Source organism: Mustela nigripes, chromosome 12 (assembly GCF_022355385.1).
Source record: "Mustela nigripes isolate SB6536 chromosome 12, MUSNIG.SB6536, whole genome shotgun sequence".
NCBI lineage: Eukaryota > Metazoa > Chordata > Mammalia > Carnivora > Mustelidae > Mustela > Mustela nigripes.
In genome coordinates, this window is record NC_081568.1 from 105347103 (window position 1) to 105366458 (window position 19356).

The following is a 19356-nucleotide window of genomic DNA, read 5'->3' on the forward strand; positions in this document are numbered from 1 at the left end:
GCTTTTAGGGATGTGGTGAGGATTACACGAACTAATGGGACTCCAAGAGCATCTATCTAGACTAGTGCCTGTGAGAGTATGATGTAAATTTAAAAACCAAGATCTAAATTTTGCAATGAGTTTCTGTTTTTCAATAACATAAAATATATATGAATATTCAGTAGACTAGAAGGTGCTCTAAATTGACATTTTGCACTAAACACATTATGCATAGTCAACATCTTGTGGAAATGTGAATCAGGATCCTTAAGTCAAGGTGAACAAGTTCAGAGCTAAATGCTTTGAGAATGAGACCTAGAATTCTGTGGTATCTTAATCATTCCCAGACTGGAAATTATGTCCTTTCAGTATAGCAGCGTTCTTTGGAATTGTAATATGGGGTCTGGAAATAATTGTACCTTCTCAAATACCTAACCAAATAACCTGGAAATGGCTCTTCGTTGCTTCTCAGTACTGAGTAGAATGAAGAATAAGGTCATTACCCAGTCTTGAATGCCACTCTTTTTGAATTAGTGATTGAATTAACAGAAGCTTTGTTGTAAATTGCCCCAATTATTAGGTTGACTAAGGATAGAGATGCAAGAGACTGTGTTGCAGCAATGGGCTATTATTGAGGAATTACTAATTTAATACTAAGTATTCCTTTAATTTGTATTAACTAGAGAGGAATCTCCAAGTCTTATAGTTGTGTTGAAACACCAGGTCAAACTTAAAATGAAATGTGAGAAAAAAAAAAAAAAGCCACCTAATGTGTTTTTTCCCTTATGATTATTTTATAAACCAAATAATGGTGTTGAAATTGCTCACTTTTTATACTGATGTATAGACTTCTGGATATACATAATGTGCATAGCGAGATGAACAGTTACAGATCAAGCAGATTAGCATATCGTTACCAAGGAAACATTTATTTATTTTTTTACCTGAAAGGTGAAAATAACAGTATTACTAGTATATGAGCTAACAGTGTATTCTGTAATTTCTGTTTAACAAAATCATTAAATGCTAGAAGTGCTTAGCAACACACGGTATTAAGTCTTAATGAACTTGGCTTAGAACCTTTCTGAAAACGATTCCTACACCTGTTTATCCACCAGGATTATTTGTCTTAAGGTCCAGGCTTTCACTTTGCCCTAAATGATCTCACCACCACTCATGGCAAAGCTAGAATGTACTGTCTTCTCCCCTCCAGTTCCTTTCCAAGGATCAGCTTTAATGTTGCTGAATCCGCCGCTGTATCCTGGTGGTGCCACTCACTCTGGTGTGATCTTAAGAGAGCTGCTTAGCCCCTCGGGCCTCAGTTTCCCCTTCTTTGAATGAGGGACAAGCCAGGTCCTCTGAAAGAGCTCCTCTGGCTTTCATTCCAGCTCCTGTACAATCCTTCTGCCGTTACTCACTCATTTACTTCTCTAGGCATTCTGCCTTCTGCTCTGCACCCGCCCTTTACTCTTGAAATTTAATAACTTGCTGCCTGCGCTCTCTGACAGCTTCCTCCCACTCGCCTCACCTCCTCCTTTCCCTTTCCCCTTGCCCATTCCCTTCAATGGAATCAAGCCTTCTCCTGCCCCGTGTTCCCCAGTCCCACACCCTCCCCCAGCACTCCTTCTGTGCTATTGTTTGCCCCACCCCCCAATAGCTGCCTACTTTGCCTCTGTCAGGCAGCCCCACTATATGAACCATTTTAGTGGAGTTTTCACCACTTATGGAAGTAATCTGTGCTCATTAAAAAACAATAAGTGCAGAAAATGTATGAGGTGGAAATGAGGTTGCCTGCAATCTCGTTTTTTTTTTAGTGCTGACTCCTGTTAATAGTAAAGAGTTGGATGTGCATTTAATGGTTCTTATGAGACTGATATGTGCCTTTGTAAGGCTGCATTTAGGATATTTAGTAGAAATATTGCTGACTCAAGGTAGTTCAGAAGTCAAGGTATTTGCAAGAATCATTCCTAGTACTTTTTAGTTTGATATCTAACTTAGATTGGAATTTTATTTTGTGGGGACAGGAGGTCATTATTAGGGTGAAATTATAAAGTCTCTGTACAGCTTCTCACATTGAATGGAAGACAGGTTTGCTCACAGAAATGCTCTGGTATAGACTTCATGACTTCTTTAACATTTAGATTCCACAAGGAATTTTTCTCACACTTTGTTTATTTATTAAAATTTTATTTGAGAGAGAGGGAGCATGCATGAGAGCACGAGGGGGAGGAGCAGAGAGAGAGAGGGAGAGGGAGAGAGAGAACCCATACCTAGCTCAGAGCCTGTGTGGGTTTTGATCCCAGAACACAAGGTCACGGCCCGAGGTGAAATTAAGAGACACGCAGCCGACTGAGCCACCCAGGTACCCCATCACATATAATTTAAATATTACTTGAAATAGCTGCCCTCTAAAAACTAACTAAATGGCATTGAATTATATAATCTGTGTGTCTTTATGATATACATGCTTTGTAAATTTTATTTTTTAAATACAAGGTAAACTCTACTAAAATGCTCCTTGTCTATCTTCATGGCCTCAGGAAGAATAAATTCTATTTTCTTCTTATTATGTTGTTATTATTATGTGTAATTATACAGTATTATCTTATTCTTTTTTTTTTTAAGATTCTATTTATTCATTTGACAGATCACAAGTAGGCAGAGAGGTAGGCAGAGAGAGAGAAAGAGGGGAAAGCAGGCTCCTTGCTGAGCAGAGAGCCCGATATGGGGCTTGATGTGGGCCTCGATGTGGGACTCAATCCCAGGACCCTGAGATCATGACCTGAGCTGAAGGCAGAGGCTTAACCCGCTGAGCCATGCAGGCACCCCTGTATCTTATTCTGAAGTAAATAAGTGCACTGAGATCAGATCACCAAGGGACAGATGGCAGAAGTGCCTTGCTTGAATTCCAGTTTGGCTTTCTTTCAAACTTATTTTAAATCTTATAGATGAAAATCAAGTCTGAGGTATTTTACAAAAGTCGTAGGGATTACTTGGACCCTTAAAACCCAGTTCCTTGTCTCTTCCGCTCTGAGTGTAGTGGGGGTTTACTTCCAGTGGTGCGTCGAATAAGTCCTTGGTATCTTGGGAAACAGGCCCTAGAATGGGTTGCATCAAGAACAACTCTCACTTGACAGAATTTTAATTGCTGTGTATTCTTCACTTTTGTGATCACCAGGTTCTCTTATTCAAGTACCTTCTGTTGAGAGGGGGAAACTTAGTAAAGTTCGCCTGGGTTCATTGTCTTTGAAAAAGGAAGGAGAAAGACAGTGCTTCTTATTTACAAAACACTTTTTAATTTGTACGAGAAGCTCAGGAGGAAAGCTCCATCTGCTGAAGGTACGGGTTTACTTGACTATTCCACTTAATGTCCATGCCCTTGAAGGCGCAGAGGTTAATTTAATTATGGCTTCCCCATGCCTAGTATCCTAAAACCCACATTGTCACAGGTGCATAGTGAGACACTGTTCAGTTGCTAAGCTTGACATATACTTTGTTGTCAATTTTACCCCAAATTATAGAAATTTAAGTGTGTATTTTCATAAAGAAGTGCAATTAAAGTCATCACCTGGAAAGAACGATTACTATTGAGCTACAAAAATCCTGTTAAGTCACTACAGTGTACTGATCTAATATTTGCTAACTGCTGTTTTACCTTGCTTTATCAGCAAACCATGACCCATAGCCCACTGCCTGTTAATAAAGTTTTATTGTCACACAGCCATGTTCTGGTGTTTACATATTGTCTGGCAGCTCCCATGCTTTTTAAAATGGCAGATTTGAGTAGCTGCAGTAGAGATCATATGGCTTGCAAAGCCTCAAAGATTTATTGTCTGGCTCCTTATAGGGAAATTTTGCCGATCTGTACCTTCTGTTGGTAGTGCCTGACTTCTTACCCGGCACCATGATGATGGCTTTCCACCACGTGCAGCGCTTCCTGGTGGGTGGGCTCAGTTGCGCTCACTCTCAAGGTGCCAACTGGTCTCCCACAGACCGACTTGCTCAATTTATAAAACACTGGCAGTGAGAGTGGGTTGAGGGAGAAGAATCATGAGGTTCAGTGAGTGTCATTACTTTTACACAACCAAATTTAGTTTTGGAATCTATGAAAAATTATTTCTGATGCAGAACTGTTGTGGTTTCTTCTGTGGCAGTTTGAATCAAAGGTTTATAAATCTGAGCTTCCCAACGTATGCAGGACTATCAGCCTCTTAATGAAAAATTGGTTTGTTTCCAGACAGGTGGGGTTCTCTCTCTCATAGAATGTACGTTGATTGAGGAGCCTGATGCGAGTGATGATGACTGTAAGTCACATTCTTTCTCTTAGAATTATGGTAGAATAGCAACGTCTTATAGCTAAGAACGGCTGTTGAGGAGACAGGGAAGATATTGAGAATATGCTCCCTGAAGTCATTTCTCTCTCTCTCTCTCTTTTTTTTTTTTTTTTTTTTAAGATTTTTATTTATTTATTTGACAGGCAGAGATCACAAGTAGGTAGAGAGGCAGGCAGACAGAGAGGGGGAGGCAGGATCCCTGCTGAGCAGAGAGGCCGAGGCGGGGCTTGATCCCAGGACCTTGGGATCATGATCTGAGCTGAAGGCAGAGGCTTAACCCACTGAGCCACCCAGGCGTCCCCCTGAATTCATTTCTACATGAAGAGCTCTGTTGAATTATTTAATCTGTGAACTTCGTAAAACCATCTTTGGGAGTTCATATTTTACTGAATTTGTCTCATTTTTCACTGGCAGACAGAGAAGAAAGGAATTGAACTGGAGAGAGTTGGAATTCTATATATTATGGAAATTTTTTAAAAAAGGAAAGAAAACAGGAAATGAGTAGGAGCCAGGGATCCTAGTCCTGAGGAATGGGCTGACTTCAGCTTCCTTATCTACTTCTGAGCTTAGTAAGGGGTTCTCCTTGCCCGAGAAGTACTATGTTGCTGAAATGAGATTCTGGATTTGAACACACATCGATCCTCTTACTAGAACTCTGTGAAAGTGGCTATCACTCGTATTTTTGTATTCACATCTAATTGTTTGCTTTGCATGTGTTGAAGCCAAAGGTTCTGGGCAAGTATTTGGACACCTGGATTTTAAAATAGTAGTGGAGCCTCCTGATTCTGCCCCTTTCACTGTAGTCTTGTTAGCACCTTCACGCCAGGAGAAAGCTGCCTGGATGAGCGACATAAGTCAGGTAAGCAAGTGGCATTTGTGTTTTTTAATTTCACCACATAAGTTGGGGGGGGCAGATTTTTAGTTATTTTGTTTTTATTAAAAAATTTAATTATTGTTGCTGTGGTATCTGCCATCACCTCTGTGTATCTTGTTAGCTGGGACCATTTGTTATTGTTGTTTGTTTTTCTTTGTAAGGTTGAAATTTTCCTGAAACGTGGCACTTGCTTGTTAATTCCTGGGCATTTTTGTACAGGCTGTAAGTGTGATCAGTTGTGTTAAAATTGCCCTATTAGTAATCAATTCTCCAGGGACCCCCCCCATTAGATCATCTTTGGCTTACTTATTCCTGAGGCAGGAAAATGGTGAGAGATACAAAAGCAGCTAATTTGTGAGAAGTCACAAATTAAAGAATCATATCAAAGAAGATAGACTGTCTGTAGGAAACCTGAAAATGAGCTTTCCTGTATTTTATATGGAGAGAAAGTAGGAAACAGATTTGTTTACTTTTCCTTGATCAACAATGCCCAGTGAAGGAATTGCTGCATGTATTCAGAAATTGGAAATATGTCAAAACTAGTTGTGATTGGGCTTAGTTGTTCCTAAATTGAAGCTCCACATTAATTTTTACTCCATTAGCCAATATAGGAGAAAAATGTTCATGTAAGGCAAATATTAAAAGAAGACTTGGTCGTTATTTTCTGTTATTAACTCAAGGAAGATAGGGGCAAATGGATAAACCATATACTGTAGATTCAAATGCCTTCTTTTTTTCTGAAAAGCTCATAGTAATTTATATACAAATCTTAGGTAAAAATGTGAGTTTCTTCTGAGTGACTGAAAACTGAGGAACAATAGACAATGGAGGGCAAAATAATTTTTTATATGTCAAAAGAAATTTTATAAACTTAATCTCATTTGATCCTGATAATAGTATTCTGAAGGTAAAGAGAAGTATCAGCCCATTTCACAGGTGAGGAACCTGAGGTTTGGAAGGCTAAATGTCCAAACTTACACAACTGCTTTGAGTCAGGAGTCAAACCTAATCCAGGGCTTTTATTAGCATTCTAAACATCCTCTACAGGAGTGCTGGATTTTTGCCTATATACCCCCAGGACTCCTCTGATGGTGAATAAATAGCTTGAAGAGAAGGCACCTCTTTTCTAGTCAAAAAAAGAAAAAAAATGTGGAATCTTCTGTATTTGCATAATTATATCTATGTGGTGATTTATTAAGCCTTTCATTAGCTCTGTGCTGAATGACTTAATACTTTAGGCTCTGTTTGTAATACATCTCTTCCCTTATGAAACTCTGCCTCAGTCACCGGTTCTATGAATGTATGTTGAGCAATCTGCATGTAGTGCCAGGTATCACGCGGGTATCAGGGATACAGTGATGATTCCTGGTCCCAAAGAGCTAGGCAGACCAATAGAAAAGAAAGGTCAGTGGACAACTTAATGCAACAAAATTTGGCAGGTGTTGTGAAGCTAAGATAAGTAGAAAGGATGGCGAGAAAAGGAGGAGGCAAAGGTGTTTTTCTAGCTGCTTCTAGCTTCTACCTCGTTGCACAACTGGGGCTACTAAGATACAGAATTGATAAAAGCCCCAAACCTTCATTAGCATGCGTGGAGAGGCATTTTTACGAAGAAAGGATCCTTGGGTGCTCCTTGGGTGCCTGGATGATCCCATAACTGTTTTTTTAAAGAAAGGGTACAATGCTTTGTCTGCCATAAGCATCCAAGTGGGTCTTCCCACTTAGGCTCCATCTTGAGGCAGAAGTATACATCTTCTTCATATTTTTACCTGAGTCTCTATGGCTAACATGTTAAATTCTTTAGACTGTATCTACAAGTGAACTGGAGAAAAAGGCTAACGGAAAGTTCTTTTTGAGTGACAATGATATAATTCATGAAATTACTATGTTTGTTGGAGCCTTGATGTTGTGTGGCTTTAACATATATTATTTCATTCATTCAACAAATATATTTATGCAGTGATAATATATGCCAGGCATTGCTTAGACACCTGTTATACATCATGAACAAAAGAGGTAACAACAACAAATTCTCTGACCTTTTGACCTTACATTCTAGCCAGAGGGATTTTGAAAATAAACAATAAATGTAATAAGTAAGTACCTACTGTTTTAGGCTAGAAGGGGATAGGACAGGGTAGGAAAGTTGGCACTACTGGGGGTAGGTGTGGGTCAGTACATTTTTTAAAGATTTTATCTATTTACCTGAGAGAGTGAGAGAGCATGAGAGGGGAGAACCAGACTCCCTGCTGAGCACAGAGCCCGATGTAGGGCTCGATCCCAGGACCCTTAAATCATGACCCGAGCCGAAAGCAGTCGCTTAACCAGCTGAGCCACCCAGGTGCCCCCAGTACACTTTTTAAAACGGTGGTCCCCTCAGGTTGCAGGAGACCTCTAAACAGACCCTGTAGCCGGTGATGGAAATACCATGTAGATATGTGATGAAGGGAAAGTCATTTCAGAGAAAGGGAAGAGCCGTTGTGAAGACTCCGAAGTAGGAAGACACTGCCTATTTTGAGGAATAGCATGATGTCAGTGTGGTTGAAGTGGAAGGTATGAGAGGGAGAATAGGAAGAGAGGAAGTCAGGGAGGTAACAGAGGTCCAACCGGTGAGGGCCGGCGGGTGGGGTTGTGGGCCCTGGTATAAGCTTTAGCTTCTACTCTGATTCAGATGAAAAGCTCTTAAAGGGTTTGACAAAGGAATTTCATGATCTGACGTGAGTTTTAAAGGGATCGCCTTGCCCGCTGTGTTGCATGTAGAATGGGAGTGGAGGGCACGAGTGGCAGCAGGGAGCTGAAGGAGAAGCTGTTGGTGTAACCCAGCGAGAGTTCCTGAAGGCTCAGATCAGCATGGCAGGAATGGAACTGGAGATGAGGGTTGTGATTTTGGACTCATTTTGAAGGGAGAGCCAACAGGGTTTTCTTAGGGCTTTTCCTTGGGGTGTGAGAGAAAAAGAAGAATCAAGGATATCTTCAGAGTTTTTGTCCTGAGCCACTGAAGAATGGAGTTGTCATTAACAGAGGTTTGCGGTGAATGTCAGAAGCTTACTTTAGGTCGGTTCAGTTTCGGAAGGCTGTTAGACACATTTGCATGGAGTTGTGATGTAAGAAACTTATTAATACTGAGTTGTTAAGTGAGCAGCAGTCCAGCATTTAGGGGAGAGGTTCAGGTGGGAGAGTCTGTGTCATTTAGGTTGTGTTTAAGGCTGTGAGAATAGTGAGAACACCTAGGGAGTTAAGTAGAGATAGAAATGAGAAAAGGGCCATGGACTGAATTAGGAGTCGTTGAGAACAGCAAGAGGCCTGAGAAGGTTCCACTAGTGTGGTAGGACAGCCCTGATGGTATGGTGTCTTGAAAGTCAAGTGAGGAAAATGTGCCAAGTAGGACAGAGCGGTCACGTGTCTACTGCTACTAAGGGCTGAGTACAGTAGTGAGTGCTCTGAGGTTCTTAGCGATTTTGCCAGTGCAGGGTTTGATTAGTGGGTTGTAGGGACAGAGGGCTCCACTGTTGATTGAGCCCAGCCTGCCACCTAGCAGCCTGCATCTCAACTGGCTTTGTTCTCTGCGCAAAGCATTTTCATTTTATGGGGGACATTATGCACTATACATACATTGATGGTTATTTGTCAGTCTCCCAGTGTGTCTGTGGACATATTCTTTATTAATAAGATGAGCTCACTGAATGCTGGAAAATGTACTGTTTAATATTTTATTATGTATATGTAAAAATGTGGACATAAAAAGGAGCTAAAAATACTGTCAACATTCAGCCCACCAAATTAATATTTATCAAAGTATTTCCACAGATAACGGTGGTAGAGTTGCCTGAGGGTTTTTGCAAACTTGCAGGTTCCTGAATCTAGGTTCCAGACAACATGCCCCTACCCAGGTCACTTTAGCATAATTAAAGAGGAGGACCTTTGCCCTGTAAATCAGTGGTTTCCCCTTCTAAAACCTCCACAGTCCTGCCATGCAGAAATAACTTTGCAGTTTGCCTCCCAGTATACATATACATCCTTTTCATGTTTTACCTCATTTACATCTTCCTGTATTCCTGAGGATTCTTCATATTGGTGTCTTTGAGTGGCCACACACATGCATGTGCACATACACGTGCGCACACAGTATCACATTAATATACCACTTTTCCACCTTTTCCCCAATAGTTGGATATATTCCAGGTTTTAGCGTTAGTAAGTGTTGTGGTACTAAACATTGTTATACAGGGAGTTACTCTCCCTTTCAGGGTCCTATTGACATATCTTCTCTACAGAAAGTAAGGTTGGTGTAGAGCGTCTGGTAACTTCCATGACTTCATGATTCATGATTTGACAGACTGCCAAAGTGCAAGAAATCTGTGACTCATCATTTCACTACATCATCGGCAAAATATCTGTGCAACTTTTTTCTAAGTCCTGTGCCATTGTTGAGTTTTGTGGTATTTATCACATCTTCCTATCTTGTGGAAAAGTAGTGTGATTCTCTACTGATTTTAATTTATATTTCTATAATTATCAATGAGATTCATATTTTCTATCATTTCTCTTTCTTATCTGTTTAAGATAAGACATTGATTCATTGGCGCTATCCCTGCAGACTAGGAAAATAAACATTTTCCTTCAAGTCATATTATGAATATGTTCCCCATTACTTTGTCATTTTATTTTCGTCCCTCTATTTTGCTAGATCTTAATTTTTTTGTGACTTGATTTGAAGCCACCTGGCTAAATTACTGCACCATGCTACACTAATCACATATGACTCTTATTTAAAATAATAAAGTGGTATCTGAATATTGATACAATCCCAGTTTCATATAAAGAACTCAATACAAAAATTAAGACTGGTTTTGCCAGATCTCTTTCTCTGAAGCTGTAATTTTTAGAAGTAACAATTGCTTGAATGATTAATTACACCTTTAGTTACACCAGGAAGGCCATAATTAACTGTTGGCACCTCCAACAAAACGAACAAATAGCTAATGGTCTTGACCAATAATTCTTCCCTTTTCATCTATTTATAGGGAAAAATTTGAGGCTGAAGATTTGACCATTCATTTCAATATAGTGCATTCATTTACGCTTGTCTTCTTGTCATACATAATGGCGTACTAAACAGATTTTTCTGTAATTATGGGTATTAACTAAAATGCAGAATTAAAATTCACCTCTGAGCTTGGTTTGGGCAGATATGTGAAAATGCACACCTTGTATAGACAAACCTATGACACTCTCACATGCTTTCTCCCTTAAAATAGCTCCTCTGGAATCAATAGGGAATTTTTTACTTTAACATGAAAGGTAAATTAAAAGAGAAAAATGGAATCTAACCTTTCTTCCCACTACTTAGAAATGTTAGAAGGTAAAAAGGGTAGTGATAGATCACAGTAGACAAGGGGCCTTTGAACAGGTATGGCCTCAAGCAAGATCCTCAGAAGACCTTGCTGGAGCTGTCATTCTCAGCAATTGTGTAAGGGCCATTTGCATCAAAATTACCTGGGGCTACTTTGAATATGCATGTTATTCTATTAACTCTATCCATTTCTTTTTTAAAGAAAGATTTATTTACTTATTTATTTGAGAGAGAGAGCTCCAGATGGTAGAGGGTCAGAGGGAGAAGCAGGAGCAAGGAGCCCTGATGTGGGACTGAGTCCTGGGATTCCAGGATCATGACCTGGGCTGAAGGCAGTCGCTTATCCAACTGAGTCACCCAGGTGCCCTAATTCTATTAATTTCAAGGTTTACTATAATTCACATAAATTCAACATATGCTTAAAGATCTGTGACACCTTGCTTATTGTGGTCCTTCTTGAATGAGTGAGCTGCATATATTTTCCCAGGGCTCAGTCCGAAATTATTTCCCCAACATAACTAGAAGACAGGCTTATATGGTCCTGAGTATATATACCATGTGTTCCAATATAAATATATTCATACACTGATCATTATAGTGTGACTTTTTTAATAGAAGAGAACCCTTTCTCCAGTGCAGTATCATTGAAAGTCCCTAATGGAAGTGAGATACAAAAGGAATACTCTTATTGAAGTAGAGCTAGTGACCCAGAGCCCCCAAGAGTTCTGTTTGTCTACCCATGTTGTCACTGGGGCCTGTCTGAGGAGCCTCTTGGAAATAAGAATTTTTATTATGTAGCCTTTGAGCTATGGTTCAGATTGCACGTAGGTTTTGATTTCCTGAAACTTGAGCGTAAGTGAAAAATTTTTTTCTGTTGAAAATAATTTTAATGTTTCATACAGTAAATCAGGAAGAGTTATGAATGAGCTTTGACACTGGATAATGAAATGGTCAAAAGTAATCACATAAATATCTTTTGGACCTAAAATATTTCTCTCAAGTTCCAATTCCGAAAGTGCAGAGGACTGAGCTGATTTAGATCCCCTCTAGTTACAGAAACAGAAATGTTTAACATATGAAATCAGGATAATAAAAAATTTTTAATACACTGGTGATATTTACAGATTGGTGATATTTTACAGAAATCTCTAGTTGTCAGAAATACTGAAGAAACTTAAAGTTAGAGCAGAAACCTTATAAGCTGATGACCTAGAGACCTAGGAGTGATTTTAGGTTGAGTATTGGTTCCAAGCCCGAGAGGTTTTAACTAAGGGGACTGAGGTAGCCTTGGGCCCCTTAAACCAATTAAGCTGCCTGTTTTAAGCCTGGATATTGGAAGGGTATCCCTTCTGTGAGATAAGAACTCAAAAAACTCTTCCCATTAGCCCCAAAAAGAAATAAGGAAGTTCATCTTTGTCTTGGGTTCTGATTTTTTAGAAAAATTCTCCTTTGAAAGAAATGAATGTGTTTCTGGCTTATGGATTTGAAATTTAAATGCATAATATTCACATGGTGTGAAAAATCCAAAGCAAGGAATTAACATAAAAGCAAATCTGGGGACTGTTGAAATCCCAAGACTGCTTGGTAGAAGCAAACACAAAAGTCCCTCTGTTAGCAACACTTTACAATTCAGGCCTCTTGATAGTGTGTTCAAAATCAAAAAATTACAAATCTTATAAGTAACTTACCTATCATGAAAGAGTCAGAAGACACAGTGAACAGCAGAATTAATATTGTTAGAACTTCAGATAATAGGGTGACAACTTGGAAAAGACTGTAAAGTAAGAATGTTTAAAATATATTAAAGCCAGAAAGAGAGAGGAAGGAAGGACAGAAGGGAACGAGGCAGGAAGGAAAAGGAAAACATTATTATGTAAAAAGGACCAGGTCGATGTGTCAAAGAACCAAACAGAAAATCTAGACATAGAAACTATAATCCTAAACCATCCTAAAGCTCTTGTTTGTGTAACTATGCCATTTGCTTAAAATGTTAAAGGAAACTAAAGGAATATCGTTCATTTTCCACATTTCTCACCAACTACCATCTCTGCCCTCTGACTTCCCGCGTTGGTGACTCAAGCAGCATCCTTATTGTGCTTTAGAAACATTGAGAATGAATAGAAGGCCACTGGGGTAAAGACTCACTTATCCTGTCTCTCTCCCTGTCCGTGTGTGAGTCCTATCCCCGTACAACACTCTTCCCCATGCCCCTCACCCTCCACCAATCAACCTCTTCACACCACTTAATTGCAGTTATAAATCACTACACAGTATCCTAGTAACTGGACATAAGTTTTGATTTTTAAAATGGCTTAAATCTTTTTTCATGTTCTGTTTTGTTCAAAGGGAAGTGGTGTAATTCAAAACAAATCCTTCTCTAACCCTTCTTTAATTGCAAAGGGAATTTTTAACTTGATAAGGCATAAGTAAATAAGGCAGTGGAAATTAGCAAATGTTCTTGAATTTTCCTCCTAAAAAGAAAAGAGAAAAAAGATGGACAGGGCTTAATGCATTCCAGAAGCAGGAGAAATTACACAATGTATCCTCATCAAATCAACATGGCACCAATAGAGACTGCTAGAGAAGCTAGGAAAGAGTGAGGATGTGTTGGCAAAAGAAACACCTTAGAAGCAGGCATAGAGCTTACTTGTGAGACAGAAGATGAGTTCCGCTCAAGAAAGCCATCATGTCTGCTCAGCCTGCCCAAGACCACCCTCAGGCAGAGAATGAATACAGCAGAGGCAATTACCGTCAGAAGATATAAACCTCTCAACTGGGCAGCCACTGGCAGAGAATTGTGATGATGTGACTTTGGGGTCAGAGTCCTTAGGCAGTACAATCCAGGAGAACAGCTCTTATATCTCTCCTCAGGTGTTTGCCAGGTGTATAGTTTGGGTATCTGGGTACTGCATCTGTTTGTTAACGTATAATGTTTATATGCTGCTGAGTGTGTGTGTGTATGTGTGTCTGTGTACAGACAGAATGAGAAACTCAGCTTGTTTTTGTGGTTGTAGACAATTCTGAGACTCTATGATCTGCCTAGGTTTTCATGTGGGTTGAAATTGTTTGTTTTTTAATTTCACAGTGTGTGGACAATATACGGTGTAATGGTTTAATGACTATAGTATTTGAAGAGAATTCCAAAGTTACTGTGCCACATATGATTAAGTAAGTGTAATAATCCTTTCCCTTACATTTTAATCAAGTCAAATTGGTAGAGAACATAACGCCCTGCATAAAATATTGCTTCAATAGGATTCTGCTTCATTTTTGTGATGTTTCTTGATAGTAATGTGATAATTCATGGTATGCTATTATAAATAATACAATCAAAATGGTTTTTCAGATCATGTTTATTGATTCATAGCCTAGAAAAATGTTTTTCATACTCTTACATATGCTTTCATTCAGGGCAAAAGCCTACTGAGATTTTCAAGTTCAATATGAAAAGCTGTGACAGCCAGATATACCCAGGGTCAGGGTCTGGGTCAAAATATGGCATATTCTTCTGGCATCTTCCCAGTGGATATGAATTGTATTACTCAGATTTGGTTATAGAAATATATTTAGATTTCAAAGACACGTGACATGAATCAGTTGGCCTTCCCATGTATATATGTAGGGTACCATCTACCATGCCTACGTGTGGATTTGCCCAAGTCTGTCATCATGCTCTCACTCTATTTTGTTAACAAAACATATCCTATAATTTAAAGTGGCCAATAGGGAAATGGTAGTTTTCAGTGAGAAATTATATCATTAACTATGTGCCATTGCTCTCTGTATTAATGCTTTTGTCTCTACATACTTTTTCAGTTATAAATTCCGAAGTGGTTTCAGGAGTATTTTGAGATGACCAAATTGTTCCCTGTTCTCATTTTTGTTTGTTTGTTTTTTTGGTTTTTTTGCAATTCAAATTCTAAGAATAAAATGTATTTTTGAGAGCAGTCCTGTTATATCTTTTTTAAAAAGTTACATGAAACTAAGAAAATATTTGTCTTCTATGCATTTTTAATGTGGATTTTTTTTTTTAGATCTGAGCTATTTGTGCCAAGGCAATAAATAACATTAATTTTCCTCTTCTGATAGGAAATCAGTGCTCTTAGCACCATCCCAGCAGTACAGCTTTTAGAACTTATTATTGTATCAGATGAAGGCAAAGTACATTGTACTAGTACTGTAATTACTACAGAAAAATATAAAATGGGGCACCTGGGTGGCTCAGTGGGTTAAGCCTCTGCCTTTGGCTCAGGTCATGATTTCAGGGTGCTGGGATTGAGCCCCGCATCGGGCTCTCTGCTCAGCGGGGAGCCTGCTTCCTCCTCTCTCTCTGCCTGCCTCTCTGCCTATTTGTGATTTCTCTCTTTGTCCAATAAATAAATAAAATCTTAAAAAAAAAAAAAAAGAAAAATATAAACAGAAAGAATAACAGTATTTTAAATTACCGGTCAAATTTAAAAACATTTTAGGTAGAATTGTTTTAAGGCTCTAGGGCGTAGATTCCTTTAGCATTCAGTTTTTTTGTTTTTGACTTAGTCTAGTTTTTTTTTAAACCATATTAGTTAAAAATGTATGATATTAAGATTAAGACCAGGTATGCAGTATTCAACCAAGAGGTCCAAATTGTGACTTAATTTTTAAATTCGCATCATTAGCTTAGAGTTAGTTTAATTTTCTACCATAGGATTATTATTTTAATATTTCACAAAATAGCTTGTGTTACTTTTATTCATTTTTTAAAAGTAGTTTCTTGAAGGCTAGACAGCCATGAAAGTCCCAACCGCTTTAGAATGAGAATATGTAAATTGGACATTGCAGCTAAGTTATAAGCTCCTAAACCCTAGAGCTACTTTACATATGCTGTCCATTTACTTTGTTGACTTTAAAAATGAATAAAGATACAAACTTTAATTTCATGCCTAACTGGTTATGGCTGACACTCAGAGGCATCTTCTGTCACCTATGATGTCCGTTTGACAATGTCCATGTCCAGCCTTTCATGTGTAACTGCCTCACACTCAGACCGCGACTTTCCTCTTCTGGGAGCACAGATGAGAGGAACCGCTCTCCTCCTAGGACAGAAACCTGTATCTCGGGCTGTAAAGATTTTTGATTAGAGTCACGCATATTTTGATGCCCATCTAGCCTATTCTGAATGTACACCTGAGGCAGAGTAAAGTCTCATATATTTCTTCATTCCACTTTCCTCAGCCTTACTGAGCCTGATTATCCTCAGTCAGAGGAAAGGGGATAATTTGACAGTCTCTCTTCCTTCTGATAGTTCCCCCTGTGGACCTATTCTAAATTCTGTATGAGCTCCTCCCTGTGCATCTCCTTGGCCACATACCATGAAAAAAAAAAGACAACGTTTTTTTCCCCTCATTGTGTCTTATTACTGACATGGTGTCACTGTGGAGGCACTCACTTCCGTTTAAAACTTAATTATAATAGGTGATTTGGGTTTCATGTCTCAAGATTACTTTTTTAAGTTCGCCAAAAAAGGAGTTGTTATTGTCACAGGAGGCTTAAGTAATGCATTGTATCTCACTTGAGAGCCCCTTAGGAAATAAACACTCCGTTCAGTGTAATAAAAGAAAATTAAATAATTTCATCATATTTAATTTATTGTCTTAAAAGGAAAATCATAATTCTGAAGGACAGTGGTATCATTAGTCATTTTTATTTTAATTTAATGTTGCCACAACATAGTTTTTTCTTCCAGTGTTGTTGCTGTTTTTTAAGTAAGCTCCATGCCCGACGTGGGGCTAGAACTTATGACCCTGAGATTAAGAGTTGCATGTTCTGCCAACTGAGCCAGCCAGGCACTCCATTTCTTCAAGTGTTTTGAGTAAAGTAATTAGAGTCAAAGCTGCAAAGCTCAGAACCACTATTAGAATGCAAAATTATGATATTTATTAGGTGAAAATTCCCTTTTAAGTGATGCTTCCATTTTAGGATAGGGTAGGGTAAGGGTTGCTTCCTTTTGATAATAGTCAACCCCACCTTTCTTAGAGAACGGAGATTTTTAAAGGGAAAATGATGGGGGAGAAAGTGATTACCTTGATCATCCATTTTCTGGACAGACTGATTGATTCATGAAAGTTCTTAAGGTCTTTCTCCTAATGAGAAAATTAAGGACCCTAAGAGTAAAGTTGATTAAGGGTCACATAGTGAGTGGGGAAAAAAGAGCCCCATGCCATTTTCAAGGATCTCAAAAGATGCTCTTGTGTATTTTCGAGATCAATGAAGTGGCTAAAACCAACGGGCCACCCTTGGTTCCTCAGCAGGGGTAAGCTGCTCATTTAAAATGCTCTTTTGAGCCTGCAAATGAAGTACTTCTGCCTGCACCCCGCATGGGTTGGGGTGGGAAGTTTCCAAGAGCAAGCTAAGAAAGTTATTGATTCCTTTTTATTTTTAAGAAAATAAATATATAATTTAAAATCCCTCAAAGTGCTGAAGGGGCTAATTCAGGGCACTCACAACAAGCGAGCTGTTTCTAAGCAAGCAGTTGCCTTACTGAACATTCCTAGCCCCGCAGTATGTCCTTTGATCAGTTGGTGAAATCCTGGACTTCACTGATGGCCTGTTCTGAGGTAACTGCAGTGGAGGGGAACAAGGGATCTCAGAAGAGAATGCGAAAGCCCTGGGCAGTCCTAACGAAGGTGTGCATTTCTTTGAGCCCTATTTGGATTCAGCCTCTGCTTCCAGGCATCTCCCCTTACAAGCTTTGCCTCTCTGCTGGCCTCCTTTGGCCTTTCGAACAAATGTGCAAGTGAGGGCTGCTGTGTGAACCTTCCCGCTAGTGTGCTCATCCACCTGGGATGGCTGCTCAGGACCCCAGGGAATCCAGGTGGGTGAAGGAGCAGCCAGATGGGAGGTTTTACAGAATGAGAAAACGGAGAACACTGCAGGAAGTGGGGGGAGGGAGGGCAATGGTGGATACTGTTCATGGATAATCTCTTCCATTACTTTTTTTTTTTTTTTGAGGATTTTATTTATTTACTTGTCAGAGAGAGAGAGAGAGTCAGTGAGAGGAGAAACACAAGCAGGGGGAGTGGGAGAGGGAGAAGCAGGCTTCCCGCCAACAGGGAGCCTGATGCGGGGCTCAATCCCAGGACCCTGGGATCATGACCTGAACCGAAGGCAGAAACTTAACAACTGAGCCACCCAGGCATCCATTATTACTTTTTTTTAAATGAAGATATTTCAAACACTATAAAGTATTGCAAAATAATGAAGACATAACATTTCACACAATTTGTGGATTAAACTGTACTAATAAAACAGACTTAAACTCATTAATGAGCCAGGAAGAATGAAGTGAATTAAGCATTCAGTTGAAGAAGTTAGAAAAAGAATGACAAACTGTAAGAAAGTGTGGGAAGAAAATAAGACAAGTACAGAAACAAATATGTTAAAATATAGAAGAACCGTAGAATTGTTCAAAGAGCCAGCTCTAAAGGGAAAAAAAATACCTAATAACATAACCTCTTGGTCAGTTTAGTTAAAATAGTTTAAAAAAAAAAAAAGATGGGGTGGGGGAACAATTGCACAAAATTAGAAGTGAGGGAAAAAATAACCACAGATACAGCAGGGATATCTGTAGCTCCCTCTCCCCTCTACCCATCTGTGAGAAAAACATCACCCATTACTTATTAAGCATACTTCTGACATGCTGATTTAAGGGCATAAGCAATGGCCCTCCTAAAGAGGACATTTGGTTTCTTTTCTCTAATAAAACGATTGAACTAGACAGAGAGAAGTGCAGGACAGCAGAAATGTCCCACCCCAAACATGCTACTTAGGCATATTGATTGAACTATAAGCACTTGAAAAACAGCAAATGCAGGGAGAAACGCTCTCTGAACTCCTTTTATTTGCCTAAAGACAGATCCTCCAAAAGGCACTCAGACGTCATAAATCCCCTCCCTGAGAATTTCATCAACCAGGGAGGATTGAATTTATTGTACGGGAAAAGACTAGAATTCAACCCCTCACCCAAACGAGCTGTCCCAAATTATCATACCTCCTATCTAGTCTCCTAAGGGTCCATTCCTCTTTCTTCTCTAAGAGGCCTACCCACCTCACCTCCCACCCATTTTCCCTCTTAAGATGGTATTTAAGCCTGAATTCTAAGCTACCTCTGGGAGTTTCTTATTTTTCCCTGGGTATCTCCCATGTGTACCTGAGGTATGCATGTTAATAAACTTCTGTTTGTTTTTCTCTTCCTAACCTGTCTTCTAAGAGTCTCATCCAAGAACTCAGAAAGGTAGAGGGAAAATAATTTTCTTCCCCTACAGAAGGAATCCACAGAGTGAAATGAATTATTCTTACCTTCTTCACAATTAATTCTGACCTTCCTAAATTATAATAATGTAGATGTTGTTTTTATAACCCTGCCTTCTTGCGTGTAATAAGTCATTTCAACATCTTTTATCAAATATGATGGGAAGTTCTCATGCAAGTTTGTGTCTCTGAATACTGAAATACTCAGTGGTGGAGAGGAAGCCATGCCCCGGTATTGTTCTCATGTTCCTGCTTTGTGTGTAGGTCTGATGCCCGTCTTCATAAAGATGACACTGACATTTGCTTCAGTAAAACCCTCAACTCCTGCAAAGTGCCCCAGATCCGCTATGCCAGTGTGGAGCGCCTCCTGGAGCGGCTGACAGACTTGCGATTTCTTAGTATTGATTTCCTCAACACCTTTCTGCACACGTATCGTATTTTCACTACGGCAGCTGTGGTGCTGGCAAAACTTTCCGATATATACAAGAGGCCTTTTACCTCCATCCCTGTCAGGTAGGCTCTAGACTTGCCTG

General features: G+C 39.3%; 1 protein-coding gene across 1 annotated transcript in view; it reads left to right on the top strand.

The window, feature by feature from the left end:
- The window catches only part of RASGRF2 (Ras protein specific guanine nucleotide releasing factor 2), a 251066-nt gene that overhangs the window by 122671 nt on the left and 109039 nt on the right, over nt 1-19356 (top strand). The window contains exons 10-14 of the mRNA XM_059418164.1: nt 3158-3318; nt 4217-4283; nt 5036-5172; nt 13623-13705; nt 19088-19336. Coding sequence (XP_059274147.1) covers nt 3158-3318; nt 4217-4283; nt 5036-5172; nt 13623-13705; nt 19088-19336 — 697 coding nt within the window. The remainder of the gene's footprint in view (nt 1-3157; nt 3319-4216; nt 4284-5035; nt 5173-13622; nt 13706-19087; nt 19337-19356) is intronic.